Source organism: Brassica rapa, chromosome A07, assembly GCF_000309985.2.
Source record: "Brassica rapa cultivar Chiifu-401-42 chromosome A07, CAAS_Brap_v3.01, whole genome shotgun sequence".
In the NCBI taxonomy this organism is placed as follows: Eukaryota; Viridiplantae; Streptophyta; class Magnoliopsida; order Brassicales; family Brassicaceae; genus Brassica; species Brassica rapa.
The window spans coordinates 1,991,655-2,014,001 of NC_024801.2; the positions used below are offsets into that span (position 1 = coordinate 1,991,655).

Sequence of the window (22,347 nt, forward strand, 5' to 3'; positions counted from 1 at the left end):
AGTTTCATTTTTACCTAAAACGAAAATTCGTTTTATTTAACCTCTGGTTTTGCATTGAAAAACTAGAAAAGATCAGCTATGACAGTAAAATTCGCATAAAAATCTACCATTTATATATAAACATTTGTGCAAATTATTAATTTGATATTGTTATATATAAAAATCTGATATCACTAATTAGTTATAGACTTGTTTTTTTTGTTAGTTAAAAACTTGTTAAACAATTAATTTTGAAGGAAAATGTGCTACTTTTGTAGTACTAAGATTAAATATTAGATCAAAAGTAGTTGTTGTGTACATGTTTCGGTAAGTTGATTTTCAAATATTTTCCGATTTCACTTTTTCACTAAAACCTATACTTTTTTTTTGAAAAAAAAAAAAAAATCTTAACGAGATCAATTGGAGGTTATTTTTCAACAAGAATTTACCTAGAATATACTTCCAATTATTCTACAAATATCTTATTTTCACTTATTTTCTTTGGAACAGAAGATTTTCTTTGGAGCAGAATCTTCAACTAGAATTTAACTAGAATATACCTCAATAATTCATCTGTATATATAATAATCGAGCACCTCATAAAAAGACTTACAGAGTACAAAATTTTAAGAGCTTAGCCAAACAGAAAATGGGATTGAATCGTGTAACACTCGTTTGCTCCGCCATTGTGTGGCTAAGCATCTCCGGCTTGAGCCATGCCGGAGTCACCAGCAACTACACCAGAGTAGCTGAACCTTCCGAAGAAATGCCACTCGAAACCTTCCCTCCTCCTGCTGGCTTAAACGCTCCTGAACAAGTTTTTTTCCTGATTCTCTTTATATGGTATCATATTTTTACATTTTTTTATTTTATAAAATGTTAAATTTTTTTTTTTTCAGGTTCATATAACGCAAGGAGATCACAACGGTCGAGGTATGATAATCTCGTGGGTAACGCCTATAAACGATGATGGTTCTAACGTCGTGCAATACTGGGTCGCGGATGGTGACGAGAGTACAAAGAAGAGCGCTGAAGCATCAACCTCGACCTATAGATACTACGACTATGCTTCTGGTTTTCTTCATCACGCTACCATCAAAAAGCTTGAGGTTCATACATGTACTTTACCTTGTCACACAAGCAATCAATCTATTTAATAGTGTTCTTAAATAAATGAACATTTGTCGCTTCCTTGTGTAGTACTCAACTAAATATTTCTACGAGCTTGGAACTGGTCGTTCCACTAGACGATTCTCCTTCACGACACCTCCAAAAGCCGGTCCAGATGTTCCCTACACATTTGGTGTCATTGGTAATCCACATACTAATAATCAGAAAAATGAATTTTAGGCTTTTGAATCTAATCTTACAAATCTTTTATTTTAAAAAAATTAGGTGATCTGGGACAAACCTATGCCTCTAACCAGACATTGTACAATTATATGTCGAACCCTAAAGGCCAAGCAGTTCTTTTTGTTGGAGACTTGTCGTATGCTGATGACCATCCCAACCACGACCAAAGAAAATGGGATTCGTATGGGCGATTTGTTGAACCAAGCGCTGCATATCAGCCTTGGATATGGGCTGCTGGGAACCACGAGATAGATTACGCCCCGTCAATAGTAAGATCCGATCTATATAACTCTTTCCATTAAGAACAATATTCCCTATTTTTCTAACAGATAAACGTTTTAAGATTAAAGTTTTTAAAAAATAGAAATATTATGCTTTATGTTTATATTATTTTTATTAGTTTATAAACTTCAAAAAAAATTTGTATTTGAACTCATGAAAAATAGCCAAACACTGAGAATGAAAATGAGATTTATAATTAAGTTTTAATATGTTTTCTTAATATATGTAAAACACAAATAATTGAATCATTATTTAGAAACAGAAGATTTGATTCTTAATCTTTTTAGCATTAAAATAATCTGATGCATTTGCAGGGCGAGACTCAGGCATTCAAGCCATACAAAAACCGTTACCACGTTCCATACAGAGCCTCACAGAGCACTTCTCCGCTTTGGTACTCAATTAAACGAGCCTCAGCGTACATCATCATACTCTCCTCTTACTCAGCTTTTGGTATTGATCTGAGACTCACACTCTACAATATTCCAATCTACATATACAATCTAATGTTTTTCTTGTGTGACACCTTACCACAGACAAGTACACACCTCAAAACTCGTGGCTTGAGAGTGAACTCAAGAAAGTAAACAGAGAAGAGACTCCATGGCTGATTGTTCTGGTTCACTCTCCGTGGTACAACAGCAACGGTTATCACTACATGGAAGGTGAAAGCATGAGAGTCACGTTCGAGCCATGGTTCGTCCAAAACAAAGTTGATATTGTCTTTGCTGGTCATGTTCATGCCTACGAGCGATCAGAACGTGTCTCCAACATTAAGTACAATATCACTGATGGTTTGAGTTCTCCCGTGAAAGATCCATCTGCTCCTATTTACATCACCATTGGTGATGGAGGCAACATAGAAGGAATCGCTAATGAGTAAGAAAAAGAACCATATATTTCATTCCATAATCTTTTTATTTGTTTTGTTTGATCAATATCGTCTCCTTTTCCATGCAGTTACACGTACCCTCAACCGAGTTACTCAGCATATAGGGAGGCTAGTTTCGGGCATGCACTTCTAGAGATAAAGAACAGGACTCACGCGCTTTATACCTGGCATAGGAACCAAGACAATGAGCCGGTCATCGCCGACTCTCTTTGGGTGAAGAACAGACACTTCTTGCCGGAGGACGAGTAGACGGTTTCCGGCGACTCAAGAATGTTTTTAGTTTTCTCTTTTTAAATCTCCTTTTAATAATAAGATTAGTTAGTATTTTGTGCTCTTTTGTTAGGTTTAGTTTAATTTTATCACTTAATTTTTTTTTCTTTGACAAAGTTTTATCACTTATTGTTGTGTTTTCTACTTACCTTTATTTAACTCATAAGATGATAATAATTCCAACATCTCGGGTACTTATCTCAGATCTTTAATATAAATTCTCAAAAACTCAACATAAAATTTCAATGCATATTATATAACATACAGTTGAGAAAATTACTCCAGTATAGATTACCCATAGTTTAAACAATATCCATATATATATATTGTTAAGATTTTGTTGGGATATTCCCACTAAAAACAAAGTTATGATCGATATTTAAATAGCATATAAAATAAGATGTAATTATCTAATCTATTTGTTTTAAGGTTTATTTTTATTGGATTATATATTTTTTTAAATTTATATATTTATTAAATATATTTATTAAATTTATATATTTATTAAGTGGTATATATATATGATTTCTCTAATTTATTCAATATCTTAGATCATTTAACTTCTATTGGATATGCATATAAATTCTCCAGTATTGATTTAAAAACTTATAGCTAAGTGAAAAATTCATAAAAGATCTCACCATAACTAATTTTATTGTTACACCAAATTAGAATATATACTGTTAAGAATAGTTTTCAAATGGTTGGTAGTGAGAGTGCAACTGACATATTTAAATTAGCATATCCATATTTTTAATATAATAAAATATTAAACAAACCTTATTTAAATTATTCATATCTTCATTTCTATTTTAAATTAGATAATATATAATTTCGATTTATAAAAATTTAATTAATACCCGATAAATGAATATGTAGTACTTTTACAATAAGATAACCGACCACATATATTCCTATTTTACCCATATGCATTTGCACTAAAATAATATAATTTTCATATATATGGATGACGTTCGTGTGTGGTACGCGAAGGAAACGTCGTAAACGGAAGAAGGTCCAATCGGATCTAATGGTTTCTGGTCTGTGAAATCAGACACAAATAAGAGATATTGCGGGGTTTGCAAGAATGGGAAGAAACAAAGACTGGAGCAAGAACAGCTACATAGATGAGCGTGTTCAAGAAAAGTCGCAAAGTTGAGCGTGTTCGTGGTCTGCAGGGTTAGAAATTGATTTGATGGTTGTTTGAGATGAATGATATCTCAAAGTGAAGACTGATTCATATTATGTCAAAGTTAGTCTTAAGGAGATGGAATCAAAGTTAGATCATCAGTTTCTCAGGTTTAAATCTTCAGAATAAATGGTCTCATTCCAATGGAGTCAGAAGAAAGGTTTTGATGGCTGGTTACTTAGGTTTTGCAACGTGTAAAGAACTGAAGCTTTTAGGATCACAAGGGATGTATGTTGTCTTTGCAAAATATGATCAAGGTTCCGAAATGGGTCAGATTGTGCGTTGATCAGTTTGACTGTGGAAGAGAGATGCAGTGTGGTTTCATAAAGGTGTAAATAATGCCAGTTGGTGACACTCTGTTATCTCAGGTCTGGACGCCTTAGAAGTTGAAGATGGTATGTGTGTTCAGAGGCTATTCGGATTTTTTGATCAGTGGTTCCAGGGTTCGGGTGCAAACATAAAATTGCAGAGAAGTAGTCAACATGATGAGGCGTTGATAAGGTTTGGAACGAGACAGGGTGTTTGTACTTTGAGGCTTTAAATTCGCTTCGATTAAAAATATTTGAGTTGCATGGTTGTATGTTCAGTCAAAAAGAGGTTAATGAATAGGTTCTTGTGGTTAAAAAGAAGCTCAAGTGGGGATGATTAGGGTTAAAAAATCACAATGGAGCTTGTAGCATCACATGTTGGTTTCTTGTGGCAATAATGTGACGAAATAGATGGTGTTCTGTTTTGAGTCAGCGCAAGAATAGGAGTCAGTCTCATTGGGTACATGCGATGTAAAGTTTCTGGTATGGTAGAAACAAGTTGTGCCTCCATGAAAATAAAAACTAAAGCAAGGGAAAAGTGTGTAAGGCCTACACAAGTACATGTTGAAGCAAATGGCTATTTGTGGTAATAATAAGTAGTAGTTCTGGTAAGTTCGTGTGAGTGACAAGAACAAGCCATTGGAGAAGTCGATTCAAGGTTAGAGTTTACTTGTAGATTCTAGTCAAATGCGGAGGAAAATGCGCAGACAGAATCCTGTTGAACAGGTTTGAAAACACTTGTTCAAGAAGCATATATTCACTACCACAACTAAGAGAAGCATGTGTGTGTTTACCTTAGAGGAATTGTCATGTAAGTCTGAGTCAGAGGCAGGCCCGGCCCGTCATGTCTGGGTGCCTAAAGCAAAAGAGCAACTTGGTCCATATACACAAAACATATTAATAAAATGTGAAATGAAGGCGTCGAACCTATGGCAAGACAGAGGAAGGAAGTCGATAACAACCACTAGACCACAGCTTGTTTTTTAGAAATTGTCTGCCCCTAAATATCTATATATTTTGTGGCGCCTAAAGCTGGTGCTTCACCAGCTTTACCCCAGGGCCGGTACTGGTCAGAGGTTTTAGAGGAACAGACTCCGAAGAAATAAGGGACGACAGGTTTGGTGTCATGACCAAAGTCGTCAAGGTGGAGCTCTTAGACAAAGAGGCAAACCTCTGAATAAAAAGGATGAAGTTGTAATCTTCCAACGAGATAATACTTGCTAGCTTGACAAGTATGGAAATCAAGCTTAGACAGATCATGGTTCAGGTCTGAGAGATAAGAAGATGCAAGCACCAAAGTTTTTTTTTGGTGGAGTTTGTGCACTGGTGATAGTGTTGCAGGACATGTTACAGCTGAAGAAACTCGCCATAGAGTCGAGTTTGACATGGAAAAAGCTGTAAGGGTGTATCTTAGGAGAGCATCACAGGCTTAGATGATGCGAGATATTGTTAAAGGATACTAGTAGTGAGGCTAAATCTACTGGTAACTGTTTTCTTAGACTCAGTGAATTAAACATGGGACTTGTGTCGAAAGTACTCACAACAAGGTGGACTTTTGAAGTGTGACCTATTAAGTTCGACGAGTATGTTCAAGGTGGAGTCTTACTAGACAAGTAGCTGTTCAAATCAGAGGATGACTCAGGATGGAAACATGTATTTTTCAGGTTTTCTGCATGGGATTCAGTAGAAATTTGTTTCTGTATCTCAGGGATACGAGGTGAATCAAAAGAGCCTACAAAGGTATCATAGTTGCAGATTGGTTATGATTTGTTTGTGTTGAGGTTAAGTAGAAATTATTTGTATCAAAAGTCTTTTTAATGAGTTGAGTTAAGCGGCGTGAAATGTTGGCAACAACAATGGTGCAGAGTGATGTTCAAGAAAAGGTGTTCATTCAGGTTATTGTAAAGGACAATCTCAGGATAACTGTGGGTCTACTGGCTGTTGAGGTTGGTTACAAAAGATTGAGTCAAAGGGATTTCTGATTTGAGGCAATGGTGATTCAAGTTTCGTAAGAGTTTCACGCCAACATTGGCATCATGGTTTTTCTTTTGCAGAAAGATTGAATTCAAGGTTTGTATCAAAGGTCATCTGATACATAACATGTTTGAATTAGAGTCACAAGGGACTGATTAAGTCTAACATTGCTTTAAGGTTGAGGCTGAAGGGTCAATGGTATAATCAAGCACATGGTGGTGACTAAAGTAATAGAACTGCATGTTTTTTAAGACAAGGTTGTTACGGGTAGAGCTTCGGGTAAGAGGTTCCAAGGGAAAGCAACGAAGGAGTCTTCAGGTTGTATCGAGTTGAATACATATGTGATGTTGGGAGGAAACCTATTCAAGGAGTATTGAAGTTGAGCAGCTGAAGCTCAAAAGGTAGATGAAGCCAGATGAGCTTTACTCAAAACATGTGAGGCTGAGAAGGTCGGTTCTCAGAAGGCTGCAAGGAGATGCAGAAGGTGAGCAGGTTTTGCTCTGGTTCTAGTAAGTGTCAGCACAAAGGAAAAGTTATGGACTTGGACCAAACATGTTGAATTTATTGAGGTTATGTCTGCAATCTGTGATAGTTCTCCCTACAACAGAGGCATAATACATGGCATTTGTGGAAGCAGTTAAGGAGGAAATTTGGCTGAGAGAATGTGTTGTGTTTAGGCAAGGTCATTCCTGTGAAGAAGTTTATACTGGCTCCGAGGGTTCTCGGAGTGGCCAAGCACTAAGGTGTTTGGTGTTTTGTCTGGCAAGTACGAGTTTGCAACATGATAGCTTCAGATAGAACTGATTAATCATCAAGGTCAAGATTGTTATATTGGTGATGAAGAATCAGCTATATTGGAAGCTTAAACCAAGTCAAGATTAACAATTGAGTTATATGACGTTGGGTTAACAACCGGTTAATTGTTACTCATGGTTTACGATTATTAAACCGGTTATCAGTTGTAACAGACTTTGCTTAATATAAAGGAAAGGCTCGTGTGTTGTACACTAAAGAGAGTTAGTCATTTGCCTTGCAAGGCCCCAGAGACGTAGCCAAATCGGTGAACTCTGGGTAATCAGTTAATCTTTTTATTGTAGTTTGGTCAAGACCATCAAACTTTTTCAAGTTGGACTAGCTTGCACTTGACCTAACATTCTATGTATTGACAAAGAACATTAGGTCAAGTGCTGATATTTAGGATGGAAAGGTCACGACAAAAGACCTAACACAAGCAGACACAAGGAAAACACATAGCAAAGGCACAAAAAAGTGGGAGCTCGAGAGAGCTCGAGACCAGGGCTTGGGTCTGAAGAGAGCGAACTAGATAAAAGTAGGTTCTCGGTAGGCTAGCTAAGCACTTTCCTATATACTTGTATCTCTAGGTGATTTGTAATAGAGATCAAAGGAGGTTGACAGGAACTGTAACCTCAGGGTATTGTACTCTCGTGTTTCTTATAATGGAAGGTTGAGAGACTGATTTCTCTCTCCGGTGAGTATAGCTCCTTCTTCACATCAAGGAAGGGAGGTGAACACCAGGTTAACAAAAATGTCTTGTGTTCCTTATTTTCTTGCTTGATTCATAATCCGCGTACTTGTTTAATTGACTAGATACTGTAAGCTTTTAGGTAAAGAGACAAATCATGAACAAGTGGAACAAGAGCTTTTGGATTCCCCAACAAGTTTTTTGGATTTTCCCAACACAAAGAATTTTAAAATCTTGAAAGCTGAAAGATACTAGATTTAAAAAAAATGGATCTGAATCATGCATTGAATAACATTAGATTTTCAAATAGAATTTAAAATCATCATTTAAATAACAGTAGTATGTATTTATATTTAAAATCTATTAAAATATATTATTAAATAATACATTTAGTTTTGAGTAACCCACAGCACAAATTAAATGTTAATTGTAGAAAAGAAATAACAGATGTAAACAACATTAGTTAGTAGTTGGAAAAATCAACAACTACTAAAACAAAAGATGATCGGTGATGAAAATAAGATAGCTATAAAAATAAATGTTTCCTGATTTTTTTTTGTCAACTTCTTATCCCTTCTAATCTATTAAAACTGAAGTACAAATTGGAATTAACCCTCAATTTTCCTTAGTAATTACAAGTGAATGCCATTGAGTTAATTAATTTAATATAGTATTATTTATTTTGAAAGTAACTGATTGGAACCAACAATCAAAGTCATTGTTCCACAAAATATTCCTAAAATCATAACATTCCCATTAATTTAACTTATTTTAACGTCAGTTTAATTAATTTCAATTACACTAACCATCAAGATATCAATCTTTTGAGTCCAACAAGTTTTCTTAACTAACTAGAAATTGTACTAGCCTTAATAGTTATTATAAAATACTACCAAATGAACGAAACAATTCTTTACCCGAAAAATAAACAGCTTTATAAGGTTTTACTTTTTCTCTAACCTCCAAAACAAAACTTATCTCTGTAAACTGATCACTTACATGCATTGATATATACTCTCACAGGTCTGTCCACGAAAAATAATGTACAAAGTAAGCTAGACACTATTTTATCTTTCTACAATTTTGACATAGATGTTTTGTTATTCATTTTTGGTTGTGATATATTAATGATGGAGTATAAAAGAAGAAGAGTGAAATCATCTCATCATCATCGGACGTTTTGCCATATAACTATGGCCGTGAGATAATAAAGTCAGTATAAAAGTATAGATTAAACAGTATAGGAAAACAGAGATGCAACAAAACTTTTTTAAGACACTACCCACCCAACAGCTTCCTACGATCTTTTGAATTTGAGATTTGAGTTTTTCTCTATAAAGCTCCTTGTGATTTTCCTGTTTGGTTGCTTTTGTGATGTAGTGAGATTTATGTACCATAGTGAATGAGCTTTTCATGTTTCTCGAGAATTGTTTGATCTGTAATTGATTCCAGTTCGTTACTTTATAACCATGTGTAATGGTTGGTCTATGAGGCAACTAAGGATAAATTGTGTTTAGAATTTGATTGTAAGTTTGTAACAGAAATTGGCATAGGTATAAAAGATTAATTCATTGGTACTACTCTCGGGAAAAGGTGGTGTTAAGCAGATGTGAGGGGACCTATAATCAAAGCATTGATAGCCATTTAATTAAAAATAAATGATGTATTTTATAAGGTAAACTTTGAGTCGTAAACAAAGTAAAATGAAATTTTTTACTTGAAATTAGTGGTAGAGATTCCTTTCTTGCAATGTTTTTCATTTACCACTTTACATAATATACAAAGTCTACAGAATATATATGTTACAGATTGTACATAAAATCTTTAATTATTTTTCATATAAACAATAATCAAATAAAAAATATCCCGCAACATTGCTAATAAAGTTACACAGTATACAAAACTAAGTTATAATGTTTTCAAATAATTTCGTTGTATAAACAAAATGAAAAAGTTATATGTACCCACACGGGTGTGCAGATCAAACTCTAGTATATATTAAAAGAGAAGCATTGCAATTAATGCGTTCACACCAATACTGACACGTGTCGTTTAGAGAGACACTCTCATATATTTGTTTCCTTATTTTCCATCTTTGGAGCATCTTGGCGTTTTAATTATGTGATCTTCTTAACGAGCTTTTGATTATAAAATAGCCTGAGAATTGAAACACTTTATAAACAGTTTGTAATCTTCTTCACACCTTCGAGGTTTCAACATATCTCATCAGACATCAGGTGATGACAATTTTTATAGACAGAAAAAGATTATAAATTGCAAACTGAGATGAAAAGAACTGTCTTTTAAGATAAAATAGAGAAATCCAACACATCTGTTAGTCAACTGAACATAAAAGTCTCCTCTTCCTTCTTCGCATGGCCTACACGACGATCCATCTAGGTTATTCTCGGGGAGGTTCTTGAGATGGGGACTTTAGTCGTGGACAAGTATCACGCAAACTGAGATGAAAAAAACTGTGTTTCTCGACCGAACCTATGAGAAATCCAACGCATCCGTTAGTCCATTGTTGAAGTCTTGAAGAGGAGAAGAGAACCTGTAAGTTTATGTTCATTAGATCGGCTTTGTGAGGCTACTTATTTTGCAACTTTGTGTGTAGCTGTTGATTATTACTGTCAAAAAGAGAACTCTTCTCCCATTGTTTCGTCAAGCTTAGAATTATCGTTATTACAAACTACTGCGCTCACAAACTCTTCTCCCCTTTCTTTCGTCAAGCTCACAAACACAAATGATAACATTTTTACATTTCCAATGATAATAATTTTACGTTTGCATGGCTGGCCAACACACTCTTACCTACCATACGCTTTTTTAAGCATACTGTTTATTCTTTATTATCACGTACAAATTAATGGAGGCGATGCATGCAAAGGCAAAAAAGGTCGAAGTCTATTGAAATCATGGAAATTCTGCTACAGAGTTGATAATCGGTATATAATCTATAGGATTTTTTTTTTGTCAGAGTATATAATCTATAGGATAAACACACAACTTTCAAGCTAAACTAGAAAGGTCTCCTTTTTTTCTTGTGTTGTGCAATTTGTTGTAGATGAATGGCTAAGAGAGACACGTAAACACCAAAAAAAAAATTATATTCATACGCGACTGTTATTAGTTCCAAGTTGGAACTTCTGATTGTAGGTTTACCGAATCGAACCGGTCGGTTCCAAGTTGGAACGTCTATTGAAATCAATGAAGATAAACCACACTTCAGTTCGGTTATTTCAAGTTTACTATATGAGTATGACGGTTGCCTATTTTGCTAATATGCGTGACTGAGTTAATTATGAATAGGGAATTTGCATATATTTCATTTAAATTGTATTATCAGTTTTATTTTTATGTGTCTTAATAAAATTGAGCTTTTTATTTGTAAGATTTCTTCTACAATATTCTTCATCGTTAACCTCGAAAAGTGAATTCTCCAAACCAAAATAAATAAGACTTTCGAATGGTTCTTATATTTCAACGGAGTAAAATACAATAAAATCCAACATACAATCAAACCGATGTCCACATTTAACAGACTTTATGTCTTTTTATTTTATAAATACTAAAAATAATAATTTCATTCCGCGCAAGGCGTGGGTTGTCACCTAGTTTTATTAATATAAAGAGTACAGTATTTTTTATCCCTGCACATATTACAAAGTAAAATACACGTATAGAGTAACAAAATAATTTCGAACCACGTCGCATTAATGGGATATGCAAATCTTGATCTTTCTCTTCACTGCCGGTAAAGTCTGGACCACCGCCGACGATAGAGCTTTATCTTCCCACCTTCAATCCTCGTTTCACCTTGATTTTGTACTCTTTATATTACAATTTTCAGTATCGATCACCTGGTCAAGAAAAGTCTAACTTCTCTCTAGACTTACACAGAACTTGGATTTGAAACTTTTCTTCTTTGCTGGTTGAGCACAGATCCTTTTACTATGAGGATCTTTCTCTCTTATGTATTAAGAGTAACTTAACATGAAAATGGAGCATCTCAAATGAGAAGGACGATGGTGATGTTGGAATTACTCAGTTGATTTAAGGGAGATTCAGTAGAAATTGGCATCTTCAATGAAGGTGGTCCAGTAAAAAATCTTCTAGTTGAATCAATTAGAGCTTCTCAGATTTAATTCACGGGCAGTTGTAAGAGATTCAAGTTTCAAGTGCGGTTGAATGTTTCCTGATTTTAACAAAATGTTTTGTATGTTACTAAAGTGTAAGTGACATAGTGATAATGCAAAAATTGGTTTTCTTATGCTATATGTTCAAATCAACTTTGATACGAAGTACTATTTCAAAATTGAATTTAATAAGAAAATTATGAGCCTAAGGTTCTGAACTTCTATGGTAACAAAAAATAGGGTTTTTACGGTGGACCTTAAAGATCAGAAAATGTAATACCTTCCCTTATATATCACAAAAAATAAATTAATTAAAAGGTTCTAAACTTCAGATATTAATAACTAATAAGTTACTATTGTGCTAACTGATTTTTGTTTTTCTATGCCTAAAGTAAATATATACTAATCATATTTATTGATAGAAACATTTAAAGAACACGTAGGTGGCGCAGTGTTCTCGTGCATAGCCACTCTAGATATACTAGAGTAACATGTTTTTTTTTTATTTCCCCTTTCCACAATACTCGATTTTCGGTTTATATATTTGAACTATTGTGCATATGTATTTTAACTTGAAAACTTAAGGTGAAAAAGATTCAAGAATTACAGCCGAAATACATATTTTACGTTAGTGTTGATTGTCGAAACTCTACATGATCCCAAACAAGGTTCGTGAACCATGCTTTCCAGAGGGCAACCTCTTTCGAAGAACACAATCACCCTACCTAAATTTGATTACAAATGCCTGAATTCACTTTGTGATGAAACCTTCCGAAATTTTGGTCATTCTGATTTTGGTTGGATCAGAAAGTATAGATGGTTAGATAGCTACTAGCTACTAGCTTCCTTCTGGACTGTTTGATGGATCGATTGAGTCACACAGGGGCTGCGGATGCTCTTGATTCACCCATTCTTTTGTCTTTGGATACATGGCCGTCTCAAATTAATTTTAGGCCATGTTCAAAAAAATATTAATTGTACACTTTATCAAGTAATTTTAAAATTTAATAACTTTATCTAATTTTTTTAAATTATAAGTTTTAAATTTAACATTATATCTAAAATTTTAAAGTTTCTTACCATGGTTTATCTATATATTTTAAAAAATCCTTAAACTTTTTATTTTTATATTTCGAGGCCATGTTTGACCGCTCCACTTGCGCGTGCGGTTAGACGGCCCTGTTTGGATATGACACACCAAGTTGACTTGAGAGGTTGTTAATTCTATTGATTCACACACACTACAATCAAGTTGTTGTTTAGGAAGAAATGACTTACCAAATTTGTAAGAGAAAGTTTTAGTAAAAATGATGATTGAATTCAACTGGAATCGTACAAGAGGTTATGTAAAAAGAAAAGGAAGGCATGCAAACTCTTAGAAGAAATGTAGATAATTAGGAAAGATTTAAACTAAAAACTAGGTAATTTAGAAGACAAAGACTAACTCCTTGCTTTCAACCAAGTGGATCAAGTAGAAAATGGCTTCCTTAAACTTGTTGGCCTTGCTCTTGCCACTGGCCCATTAGAGAAAGAAAATAGATCTTCATTTTGATCGGTGATCTCTTTTTGGGGCGATAGAGGTTTGATTTGACCACCATCACTTTGGGTCCGATCTACTTTAGAAATGGCATGTTTGAAATGGTCGTTGGCTTTACTTTTTCGATGAAAAAGTCTATCATTCTTCAAAACAGACTCAGATCCATCTGATTCCTTTCCAAGCACTTTTTTAGTCCACCGGGGTTGATCTAGTTTTTTTGTTGGTCTTTCATTGAGCGGTTCAACCATAGTTCTACAACCGTCTTGTTCGTCCAAGGTTGTACCTTTGATTGGTTCGACTAGGATTGCATCACTTTGATTTTCTTCTTTAAATGATAATTACAAATACTATACCTTAATTAACAGTTTTAAATAACTTTAGCGATATTTAAAAAAAAACTTATTTACTTTAAAACCGATAGAATTGTATGTATATGTAGTTTGAATGATTTCATCTAAATTGTGATATCAACCATATATTGGGTTGGTTATCTGTTGGTTTTATTAATGAATTTATCAACTTGGAGAAAGTAACTATACTGTAAGTATCTTTTAAAATGTATATGTATATATCTAATTACTAAAACTCCTTGGTGTGTAAAAAGAGGATCCAATGATGATATATATTAAACACTAATTAACCCTATGAGTTTATATTATACTCAAAAGGAAAATATTTAACGATATGGTTTCTTTTGAAAAGTAAAAATGATGATTTTTTGTTTCGTTTCCAACCGTACAAAGTTACCCTAGATAAAACCTTAACTATGCCATTAATTAATTAGGTAGAATTTGAGATGAGGAAGACAAGTGTAGCTAGTATAACGTATATGTGCGAGTTTTCCGGTTCAGTTGTTACCACGTGTCAAATTATGGTCCCTCGAATGTGCAGGACAGAGTAAGTCGTGTTGAACTGATAGGATGAGAGAAATAAGGGACAGAAGAGTTGTATATAGAGAAAGGGAGAGAGTTCTTTGATTGGTTTCGCTTTGCTTTTTTGCTCAGTGATCAAGTTTTTCACTTTGGTTTTACAAAATCTGTCCAAAACGACGACCATAAATTCTCTGCACATTCGGCGTAAAAGAAATCTAGAGCAAGTAGTCTCTCTCTTTCGTCACCCCAACCACTCATCTACCAAGTTTGAACACATTCTGTAGGGGAAGATAGATGTTTTAAGAGCATTGAAAGAAAAGAGAAGACCCCGATCGGGGTGCCTATATCTTCATGGTAATTAGGGTTTCTGAACGATTTTTAATATCATACTTCTAACCCAGGTTTCAAGGAGGAGCTAGTTGGAGTTTAAAAATGGCTGGGATAGGATCATCAAGAAACAACGAAGAAGACAATCAGCACAAGACAAATTGGCTTTGGTACAGAAACACAGTTAGCTCAAATACGAGCCACAATAATCAGCAGCAGATATGGCAGCAGCAAAGCCTCGATCTATATCCTGGTCAGATCAACGTCTGTGATGTGACTACGTCATCATCAAGATCCGTAACTATAAGTTGTCAAGACTGTGGAAACCAAGCCAAGAAAGGTTGCACGCATATGCGGTGCAGAACTTGTTGTAAGAGCCAAGGGCTCGATTGTCCCACTCACGTGAGGAGCACATGGATCCCTGCCGCCAAACGCCGTGAGCGGCAGCAGCAGATAGAGACGCCAACAGGAAATCGAAATGGCCGTGGCTGCGGAGTTGGCAATATCCCAAAACGGAGTTGGGATCTACCGGATACCTTAGACTCGCCAGGTTGGGTTTAAGTTTTCCATTCGTGCTGCATAATTGTTTTTTTTGTGTTTTATTTTATGTTATTATTATCTTTTATCTCAATAGACAATGCATCATTTTTTTTCTATGATAAAAATACAATATCGCAATTGTAAATAAAAAAACAGAAAAGAAATTTCTAAAATTTCATTTCAAAATGATGAAAATTAACATATTTTGTATTTTAATGTAAGAAAGGTGTAAAACACTAATTTTTGTTAGAAGCAATCAACATCATTGGTTTGTTATATATGTTTGTTTTGAACTGTTTTGCATTAAGTCTGTGCAACTTTGTTTGTGTTAGAGATGGATGGGACAGCATTTCCAGAAGAAGTGAGCTCAGATGCACATTTCCGGTGCGTTAGAATGAGCGGCACAGACGACGGAGAAAGCCAATTTGCTTACCAGACGACCGTGGGCATAGCTGGTCACGTCTTTAAGGGAATTTTATATAGCCAAGGCCCAGAAAGCATGATGATGCCTGGTACACAATTCCATGAGAACCCATCAAGATCTTAATTGTTGCATACACTTTTTTTAAAATGTAATATGTCGTATGTTAGAGCATCTCCAATGTTCACCTCTATAATTTTCTCTAAAATAGAGATCTCTATTATAGAAGTAAAAATGCTCCAATGTATGTCTCTATAATAGAGTTTCTCTATTTTAGAGAAAAATATAGAGGAAAATTACTTTTTGCCTCTATATTTAGAGGTGAAAATATCATATCTCTATATTTTTCTCTATAAATAGAGGAACTCTATTATAGAGGCATACATTGGAGCATTTTCACCTCTATAATAGAGTTTCTCTATTTTAAGGGAAAATATAGAGATAGAAATAGAGGTGGGTTGGAGATGGTGTTATGTATTTTTTTGAAATATGTCTGATATTACGTGTATACGCACACCAAATAACCTAATGTGCACACTACCACAATCGAATGGTATGTTGATGTAGCACTTTAGGATCGAATCCACAGAGACCAAATCTTACACTTTATCTTTATGGGATCAGAATCAAGCTAAAACAATATGGGGGTTTTAAAGTTTGTGGTAACGTAAAAAGCAAGTAACAGATTGGTTTTAAGTTTCAGATTAATGAGAAACTAACCTAGGGTTTAACGGGCGCTTACAATCATGAGCCAAACAATTATTCAAGTTTGATTAATGGACTAGTCTAGAACTAGGAACACAATACTAGATCAACCCACTGTCGTGGTGTTTCACCTTTCAACGATCAGCCTCAATACCTAAGCTCTCGCTTGGATCAAGGCGTGATGATGAACATTAAGATCAAGTCCAATCGGTTCACAAAACACCCTAATATCTACTTTCGCTGATTAGGGATGCTATGCTCATTCATAACATATCTAGCAACCTATTACACGGTTAATGAATAGGTTAAACCTAGGATCTAACAATAACTGGCCAGTTTAATGCAAGCAATAAGAGCAGTTATGAATGAAGACAATCAATGGATACTTATCTATGTTTAGCTCACGATCTAACACCCTAACACCCTAGGCTAGCTAGATCGACTACTCAGACATGGACAAAGAAATCACAGAGATCAATTCTGAATAAAACTTCATGTAAATAAAAGAGATAGAAAGAGGGTTCAGGATAATCTTCTCTATGGTGAGAGAGATGGAGCCTTCTCCCTTTACAATCCAAAAGCACAAAAGTCTCCAATGGTTTTCTTCTGTCTAGAATAGCGTAGTATGTAAAAAGAAAGAGAAAAATATGATATATCAAAGCCACAGGCGGCTGGGAGAAAAAGATGGGATAATTAGGGCAAATCCCGTAATGACTTGTAGTTTCCTTAAAAATCTCTGCCGCTGGAACACTCACTCGGAACAGTCACTCGGGTTGCTCCGCTATCCGGAACAGTCATCAAGAATGTTCTGCGTGAAAACCACCAAATTGCATTGTTTTCTGCCTCTTTTGTTCCAGCTGGTCCAGATCCCATCCAATGCAACTCCAGACCTGTAATGACTCCAAAAGGACTAGAAAGACTCGATAAAGACTTGAAAACCAATTTAAAAGCATATATACAAGATGTATAAAACACCATATATCAATTCCCCCAGACTTAGATCCTTGTTTGTCCTCAAACAATGTCAAGTATCAAGAACAGGGAGAAAGGTTTGAAAGTGTGGGAACTCTCCTATTCTCAGCAACCATACTTTAACCACGAATCTCTGAACCATACAAGCAGTAAAACTAGGACAACACACCCTTACCAGAACCCCACTGACTGCTGTTCAAAAATCGGATCCATACTCTTCATCTCAAACCTGAAAAAGCAACACTATCGAGACAGAACTCCCTACATTCATTTAAGAGTAGCGTGAGCTTCTCATCACAGGCATCATTCAGGGTAGACGGTCTAAGTGTGGAACAGACTATTTAATGGTGGAGTTAAGAGTGTTTAGGGGCTACCATTTCATTGAAGAGGATGCAGGATATCACACAAAATGGCAAGAAAGGATAGATCCATTGATGTCCACAGCCTCTACTCGTTTTTGCTCTATCTGGTGCGACTGTTCTGATGACGGAACAGGCAACTGATTGTTCTGCTTTCCACTTTCCTCTACACACTCTTCAATACTTGGTACCAACTTCTTGCTCGACCTTTCCAGTGGCTCCATGTTTCTTTTCTTTCTTCCCCTTCTCCATCACATCAATCTCGTTTTTTTTTTTTTTTTTTTTTTTTTTTTTTTTTTTTTTTGAAGACTGATATGGTGATGTGACGAAGAAGGAGGTAATACATGATCGTTCTGAGTGCCACTGGTGGTTCTGATTTTGCAACCATTCTGGTTCTCCACCCCTGCTCTTGCGCAGTTCATTGGTTATGGAGCAGTTGCTCCCTTAATCTGCTTGTTCTCCTTTCTGACTGAATTTCTGCAGCAGTAACGAGTAGCAGGCTGCGTTGATCCTTTCCTCTCCGACCTTTTTGCACATATCTGCACATATGACACTGAAAAATAAATGCATGAAGGTGGAATAAAGGCTAAGGTGCAGGGTGGGAACTAGCTAAAGATGAGCTAGCCACTCAGGATCAGCAAGATGGATAAAAAGGATAAGAAGTCCTGAGTGTGTTCTCGTTTCCCTGATCTAATGCCCATAACAAGAAGAATTTCAGTCAAGATTAGGTTCAAGCAAGGTGGAGTTAAGTCTACCCAGTGTAACCTGATCGGCTGAGAACTTCTGGAGAATCAAGTGAGATATGTCAGGGTGTTCCAGGTCCACATGTGTGTCTTTCGCCACTGCTAAGGTCACTGAATAAGATAACTAAAGCACGAGGTGGTCAGTGATCAACACAGAATAAGATCCTAATTCCCACAAAGTTTTGAATGACTCAATAAAAATGGACTCAAATTGACCCAAAAGAAAAACAAAAGAAAGAAACGAGTTAGTAAACGACGAAAACCCTCCCCCAGACTTACTTCACAACGTCCCTGGTGTGAAAATAAATCAGAGAGAAGGTGAAATCAAGAATAAACATTTTTTTTTGTTCGAGATACTTGCCTGGCGCGGAGCAGCCTGACAGAGCAAGACGCGGTTGCTCCAGCAAAGGATGCTCTGGAATGAGAGCAGCCAGCTGCTTGCTCCAGTCAAGGGTCTCGGATTTTCAGATTTATGACCTGAGACTCAACAAACTAAAAACAAAAATAAGTAAAAAGAAAATTCTAATGTTAATGACACTCACCAGTGGGTTGCCTCCCACCAAGCGCTTGGTTTAAGTCTCTAGCTTGACTTGGTGACTGGGATCAGTCGGGTTGAGCAGGAGGACTTGTTCCAAAACAAGCTCCACAATCAGACATGTTCAGCTTCAGAACTCTACTCAGCAATCCTTTCACAGCAGCTTCCCCTTTCTCCTTCAGCTCATGTGTGAGAATAGCTCTGACTTTAGAGAAAGGTTTAGAGGTACCCTTGCACTTTACCTCATACTCAATGGAGTTCTCATCACACTTGAGAGGTATCAAAGTCATTGTAGGATCTCCCTTGATCCTTTTCTTCTGAACTTTCTGTTTCACCCTTGAATTCCCTCTGAATTTAGTAGGATCAGTGCTAGGATCTTCATCAGAGAACAGCCTGCTCTCACCCTTATCACCATGCTCCTTTTCTGGAACAACTTTCAGCTTTTCTACATCAAACACTGAGATGCGAGAGGCGTGTGATGAGGAAGATCTGGTGGGTACAGCCTTGTAGAAAACTTTCTTGTTGATGTTGGAGAAGTAGACTCTCTTGTTGGGCATATCGATGGTTGCTCCAACAGTAGCCATGAATGTCCTTCCAAATATCAAAGGCATCTCATGATCCTTGTTCATCTCAACAACTTGAAACTCAGCAGGAACAACGCATTCCCCTACTTGAACATTAAGGCTGCGGATGGTTCCATATGGGACTGCTCTGGAAGAGTTTGCAAAAGTCAGGGTCAGCTGAGAACGCTCAACATTAGCAATACCCAAATCGTCTACAATAGCCCTTGAGACGAGATTCACACAAGAACCAGAGTCACAAAGAGCGTCCTTGAAGGTTGTTCCTGCGATGGAACATGGAAAAACAAACTTTCCAGGATCATCAACCTTAGGCAATACCTTCAGTGCTGGTGTAGACAGTGCTTTGGTATAGAGGACCTTGATCTCCTCTTGAGTCTCTCTACAGTGTTTAAAGAACTGGAGCAATGGACGAATCTGCAGAGCATCTTCGAATGCAAGTTCTTTAGGAAGCTTTCTCACCATTTTGTTAAAAACGATCAGCTGCTCTTCACTAATGGGATCCATCAGATGTCTAGGTGGAATAGGATAGGGAACCTTGGGAACATAGATTCGCACTGGTGGAGTTTCAGCAGGTTCGCTAGGAGCAATCACTTCAGAGCTAGCAGACTGCTCTGTGTTCTCTTCTGCGACTAGAATAGTCTCAGCAAACGACTGCTCTACTGCATTACAGTGCTCAGTCCTTGGATTTTTATCAGTTCTTCCAGGGAGCGTCTCTTGTTGCCTCTTGACACTCTCAGCTGTTTGAGCAAGCTGAACATCGATCTTTTTCATATGGATCGCAAGATTGTCATACTTGTTATTCAGCTCAGTGAACATGTTGCCCATCCTGGTGTCAATTTCTGTGGTTACCTGATTCAACACCTTGGCCTGAACCTGCTGACCCTGCAACAGCTGTTGCATCATCATACCCAGACCCTTCAGCTCATCTGGTTGACTGTTCTCGTTAGCTGGAACAGCTTGCTGATTGCTCTGCGGTTGTCGCTTGTTCTGGTTTTGAATATGCCCAGCTGTAGCTTGCTCCATGTTGAAGACGTGCCCTTGGTTGTTTTTCAGTAGCTGATCAACCTTGGCAGTCAGCTCATCTATTTTCTGGGTGTCAGAACTGTTCTCTTTCTTGGAGCAATCACTCTCCTCTTTCCTATTAGCTGAGCTAGCAGCCATGTTCTCAATCAGCTTAAACGCTCCATCAGTGGTTTGAGTCATGAAGTCTCCATTGCTCGCAGAGTTTAGAGCACCTTGGTATTTCCAGTCCACTCCATCATAGAAAATGTCCAGGAGGTAATCATCATCAAATCCATGGTGAGGACATTCTCTGCGATAGTCATTGAAGCGCTCCCATGTGTCGCAGAAAGGCTCATCAGTGAGCTGTCTGAAGGAGGTGATCTTGTTCCTCAATGCAGCTGTTCTCGCCTTAGAGTAGAAATGGCTGAGGAACGCTGATCGGACCTGTTCCCATGAAGTGAGAGAGCCGGTAGGGAGAGAGTTCAACCACCGTGCAGATTTTCCATCAAGAGAGAATGGGAATAACATGCACGTGATGTAGTCTGGTGGAACACCATTCACGCGAGTAAAACTGCAGACTTTTTCGAAGCTCTCAATATGCTCCATTGGAATTTCTGTAGAGAGACCAGAGAACACCTTTCTCTGTACTAGACCAATCAAAGCAGGCTTGATCTCGAAGTCCTGCCTGGTGCAGAGTGGAGGAACAATGGCAGAGCGCGTAGTAGGGATGTTACGCGGAAGGTTTCTCTGCCCGATTGGAACAGTCTGCGCTTGTTGTTCCTGCTGCGCGAGAGCAGCCTGTTCAGCAGCATCCTGCTGAGCTTGGATGGTCTGCTGCATTTGTTGCATCTGCTGCTGCATGAGTGCCATAGCCGCAGCGAGATCATCCTGATTGGCGTGATCACCCATAGTGGTGTCAGTTTGCCTTGGCTGTTGACGATTTGTTCTTTCTAACCTTGCTAGCTCCTTGTTAGTAAATGTAACTAACTCTCCTTGTGCGTTTCTCCGAGTATGTCTACTGGTCATGCACCTGGAACATTAGCTGCAACAAAAAGGATAAGGCAAGTTAGAGGTCTTAGACTAAATAAATAACCGAAAAATAAAGGTAAAAAGATGGTCCCCGGCAACGGCGCCAATTTGATATTACGTGTATACGCACACCAAATAACCTAATGTGCACACTACCACAATCGAATGGTATGTCGATGTAGCACTTTAGGATCGAATCCACAGAGACCAAATCTTACACTTTATCTTTATGGGATCAGAATCAAGCTAAAACAATATGGGGGTTTTAAAGTTTGTGGTAACGTAAAAAGCAAGTAACAGATTGGTTTTAAGTTTCAGATTAATGAGAAACTAACCTAGGGTTTAACGGGCGCTTACAATCATGAGCCAAACAATTATTCAAGTTTGATTAATGGACTAGTCTAGAACTAGGAACACAATACTAGATCAACCCACTGTCGTGGTGTTTCACCTTTCAACGATCAGCCTCAATACCTAAGCTCTCGCTTGGATCAAGGCGTGATGATGAACATTAAGATCAAGTCCAATCGGTTCACAAAATACCCTAATATCTACTTTCGCTGATTAGGGATGCTATGCTCATTCATAACAGATCTAGCAACCTATTACACGGTTAATGAATAGGTTAAACCTAGGATCTAACAATAACTGGCCAGTTTAATGCAAGCAGTAAGAGCAGTTATGAATGAAGACAATCAATGGATACTTATCTATGTTTAGCTCACGATCTAACACCCTAACACCCTAGGCTAGCTAGATCGACTACTCAGACATGGACAAAGAAATCACAGAGATCAATTCTGAATAAAACTTCATGTAAATAAAAGAGATAGAAAGAGGGTTCAGGATAATCTT

The 22,347-nt window shown here is 36.9% G+C and overlaps 2 protein-coding genes and 1 non-coding gene across 5 annotated transcripts; all 3 read left to right on the plus strand.

Annotated features, from left to right (window-relative positions):
• The first annotated feature begins 185 nt into the window (after positions 1-185).
• Positions 186-11,728, plus strand: LOC103828428 (purple acid phosphatase 5). 3 transcript variants are annotated; one of them, XM_033275523.1, is made up of 7 exons: positions 186-796; positions 879-1,088; positions 1,180-1,291; positions 1,375-1,601; positions 1,929-2,067; positions 2,151-2,493; positions 2,575-11,728. In XM_033275523.1, the coding sequence occupies exons 1-7, from the start codon at positions 629-631 to the stop codon at positions 2,753-2,755; spliced, it is 1,380 nt and encodes a 459-aa protein (XP_033131414.1). In that variant the 5' UTR covers positions 186-628; the 3' UTR covers positions 2,756-11,728. The 3 variants fall into 3 exon arrangements, with proteins under 3 accessions (XP_033131414.1, XP_009102277.1, XP_009102278.1); XM_009104029.2 differs by having other exon boundaries at positions 2,151-2,480; XM_009104030.3 differs by having other exon boundaries at positions 2,151-2,310.
• A 242-nt stretch (positions 11,729-11,970) lies between these two features.
• On the plus strand, positions 11,971-16,852 carry LOC103828429 (protein SHI RELATED SEQUENCE 4). Its single transcript, XM_009104032.3, has 2 exons — positions 11,971-15,155; positions 15,478-16,852. Exons 1-2 carry the CDS (start codon positions 14,711-14,713, stop codon positions 15,690-15,692), a joined length of 660 nt encoding a protein of 219 aa, XP_009102280.1. The 5' UTR covers positions 11,971-14,710; the 3' UTR covers positions 15,693-16,852.
• Positions 16,853-20,752: 3,900 nt separating this feature from the next.
• Positions 20,753-20,859, plus strand: LOC117126942. Its single transcript, XR_004449703.1, has one exon. It is a non-coding gene; the product is annotated as a small nucleolar RNA R71 (small nucleolar RNA).
• The last annotated feature ends 1,488 nt before the right edge of the window (positions 20,860-22,347 follow it).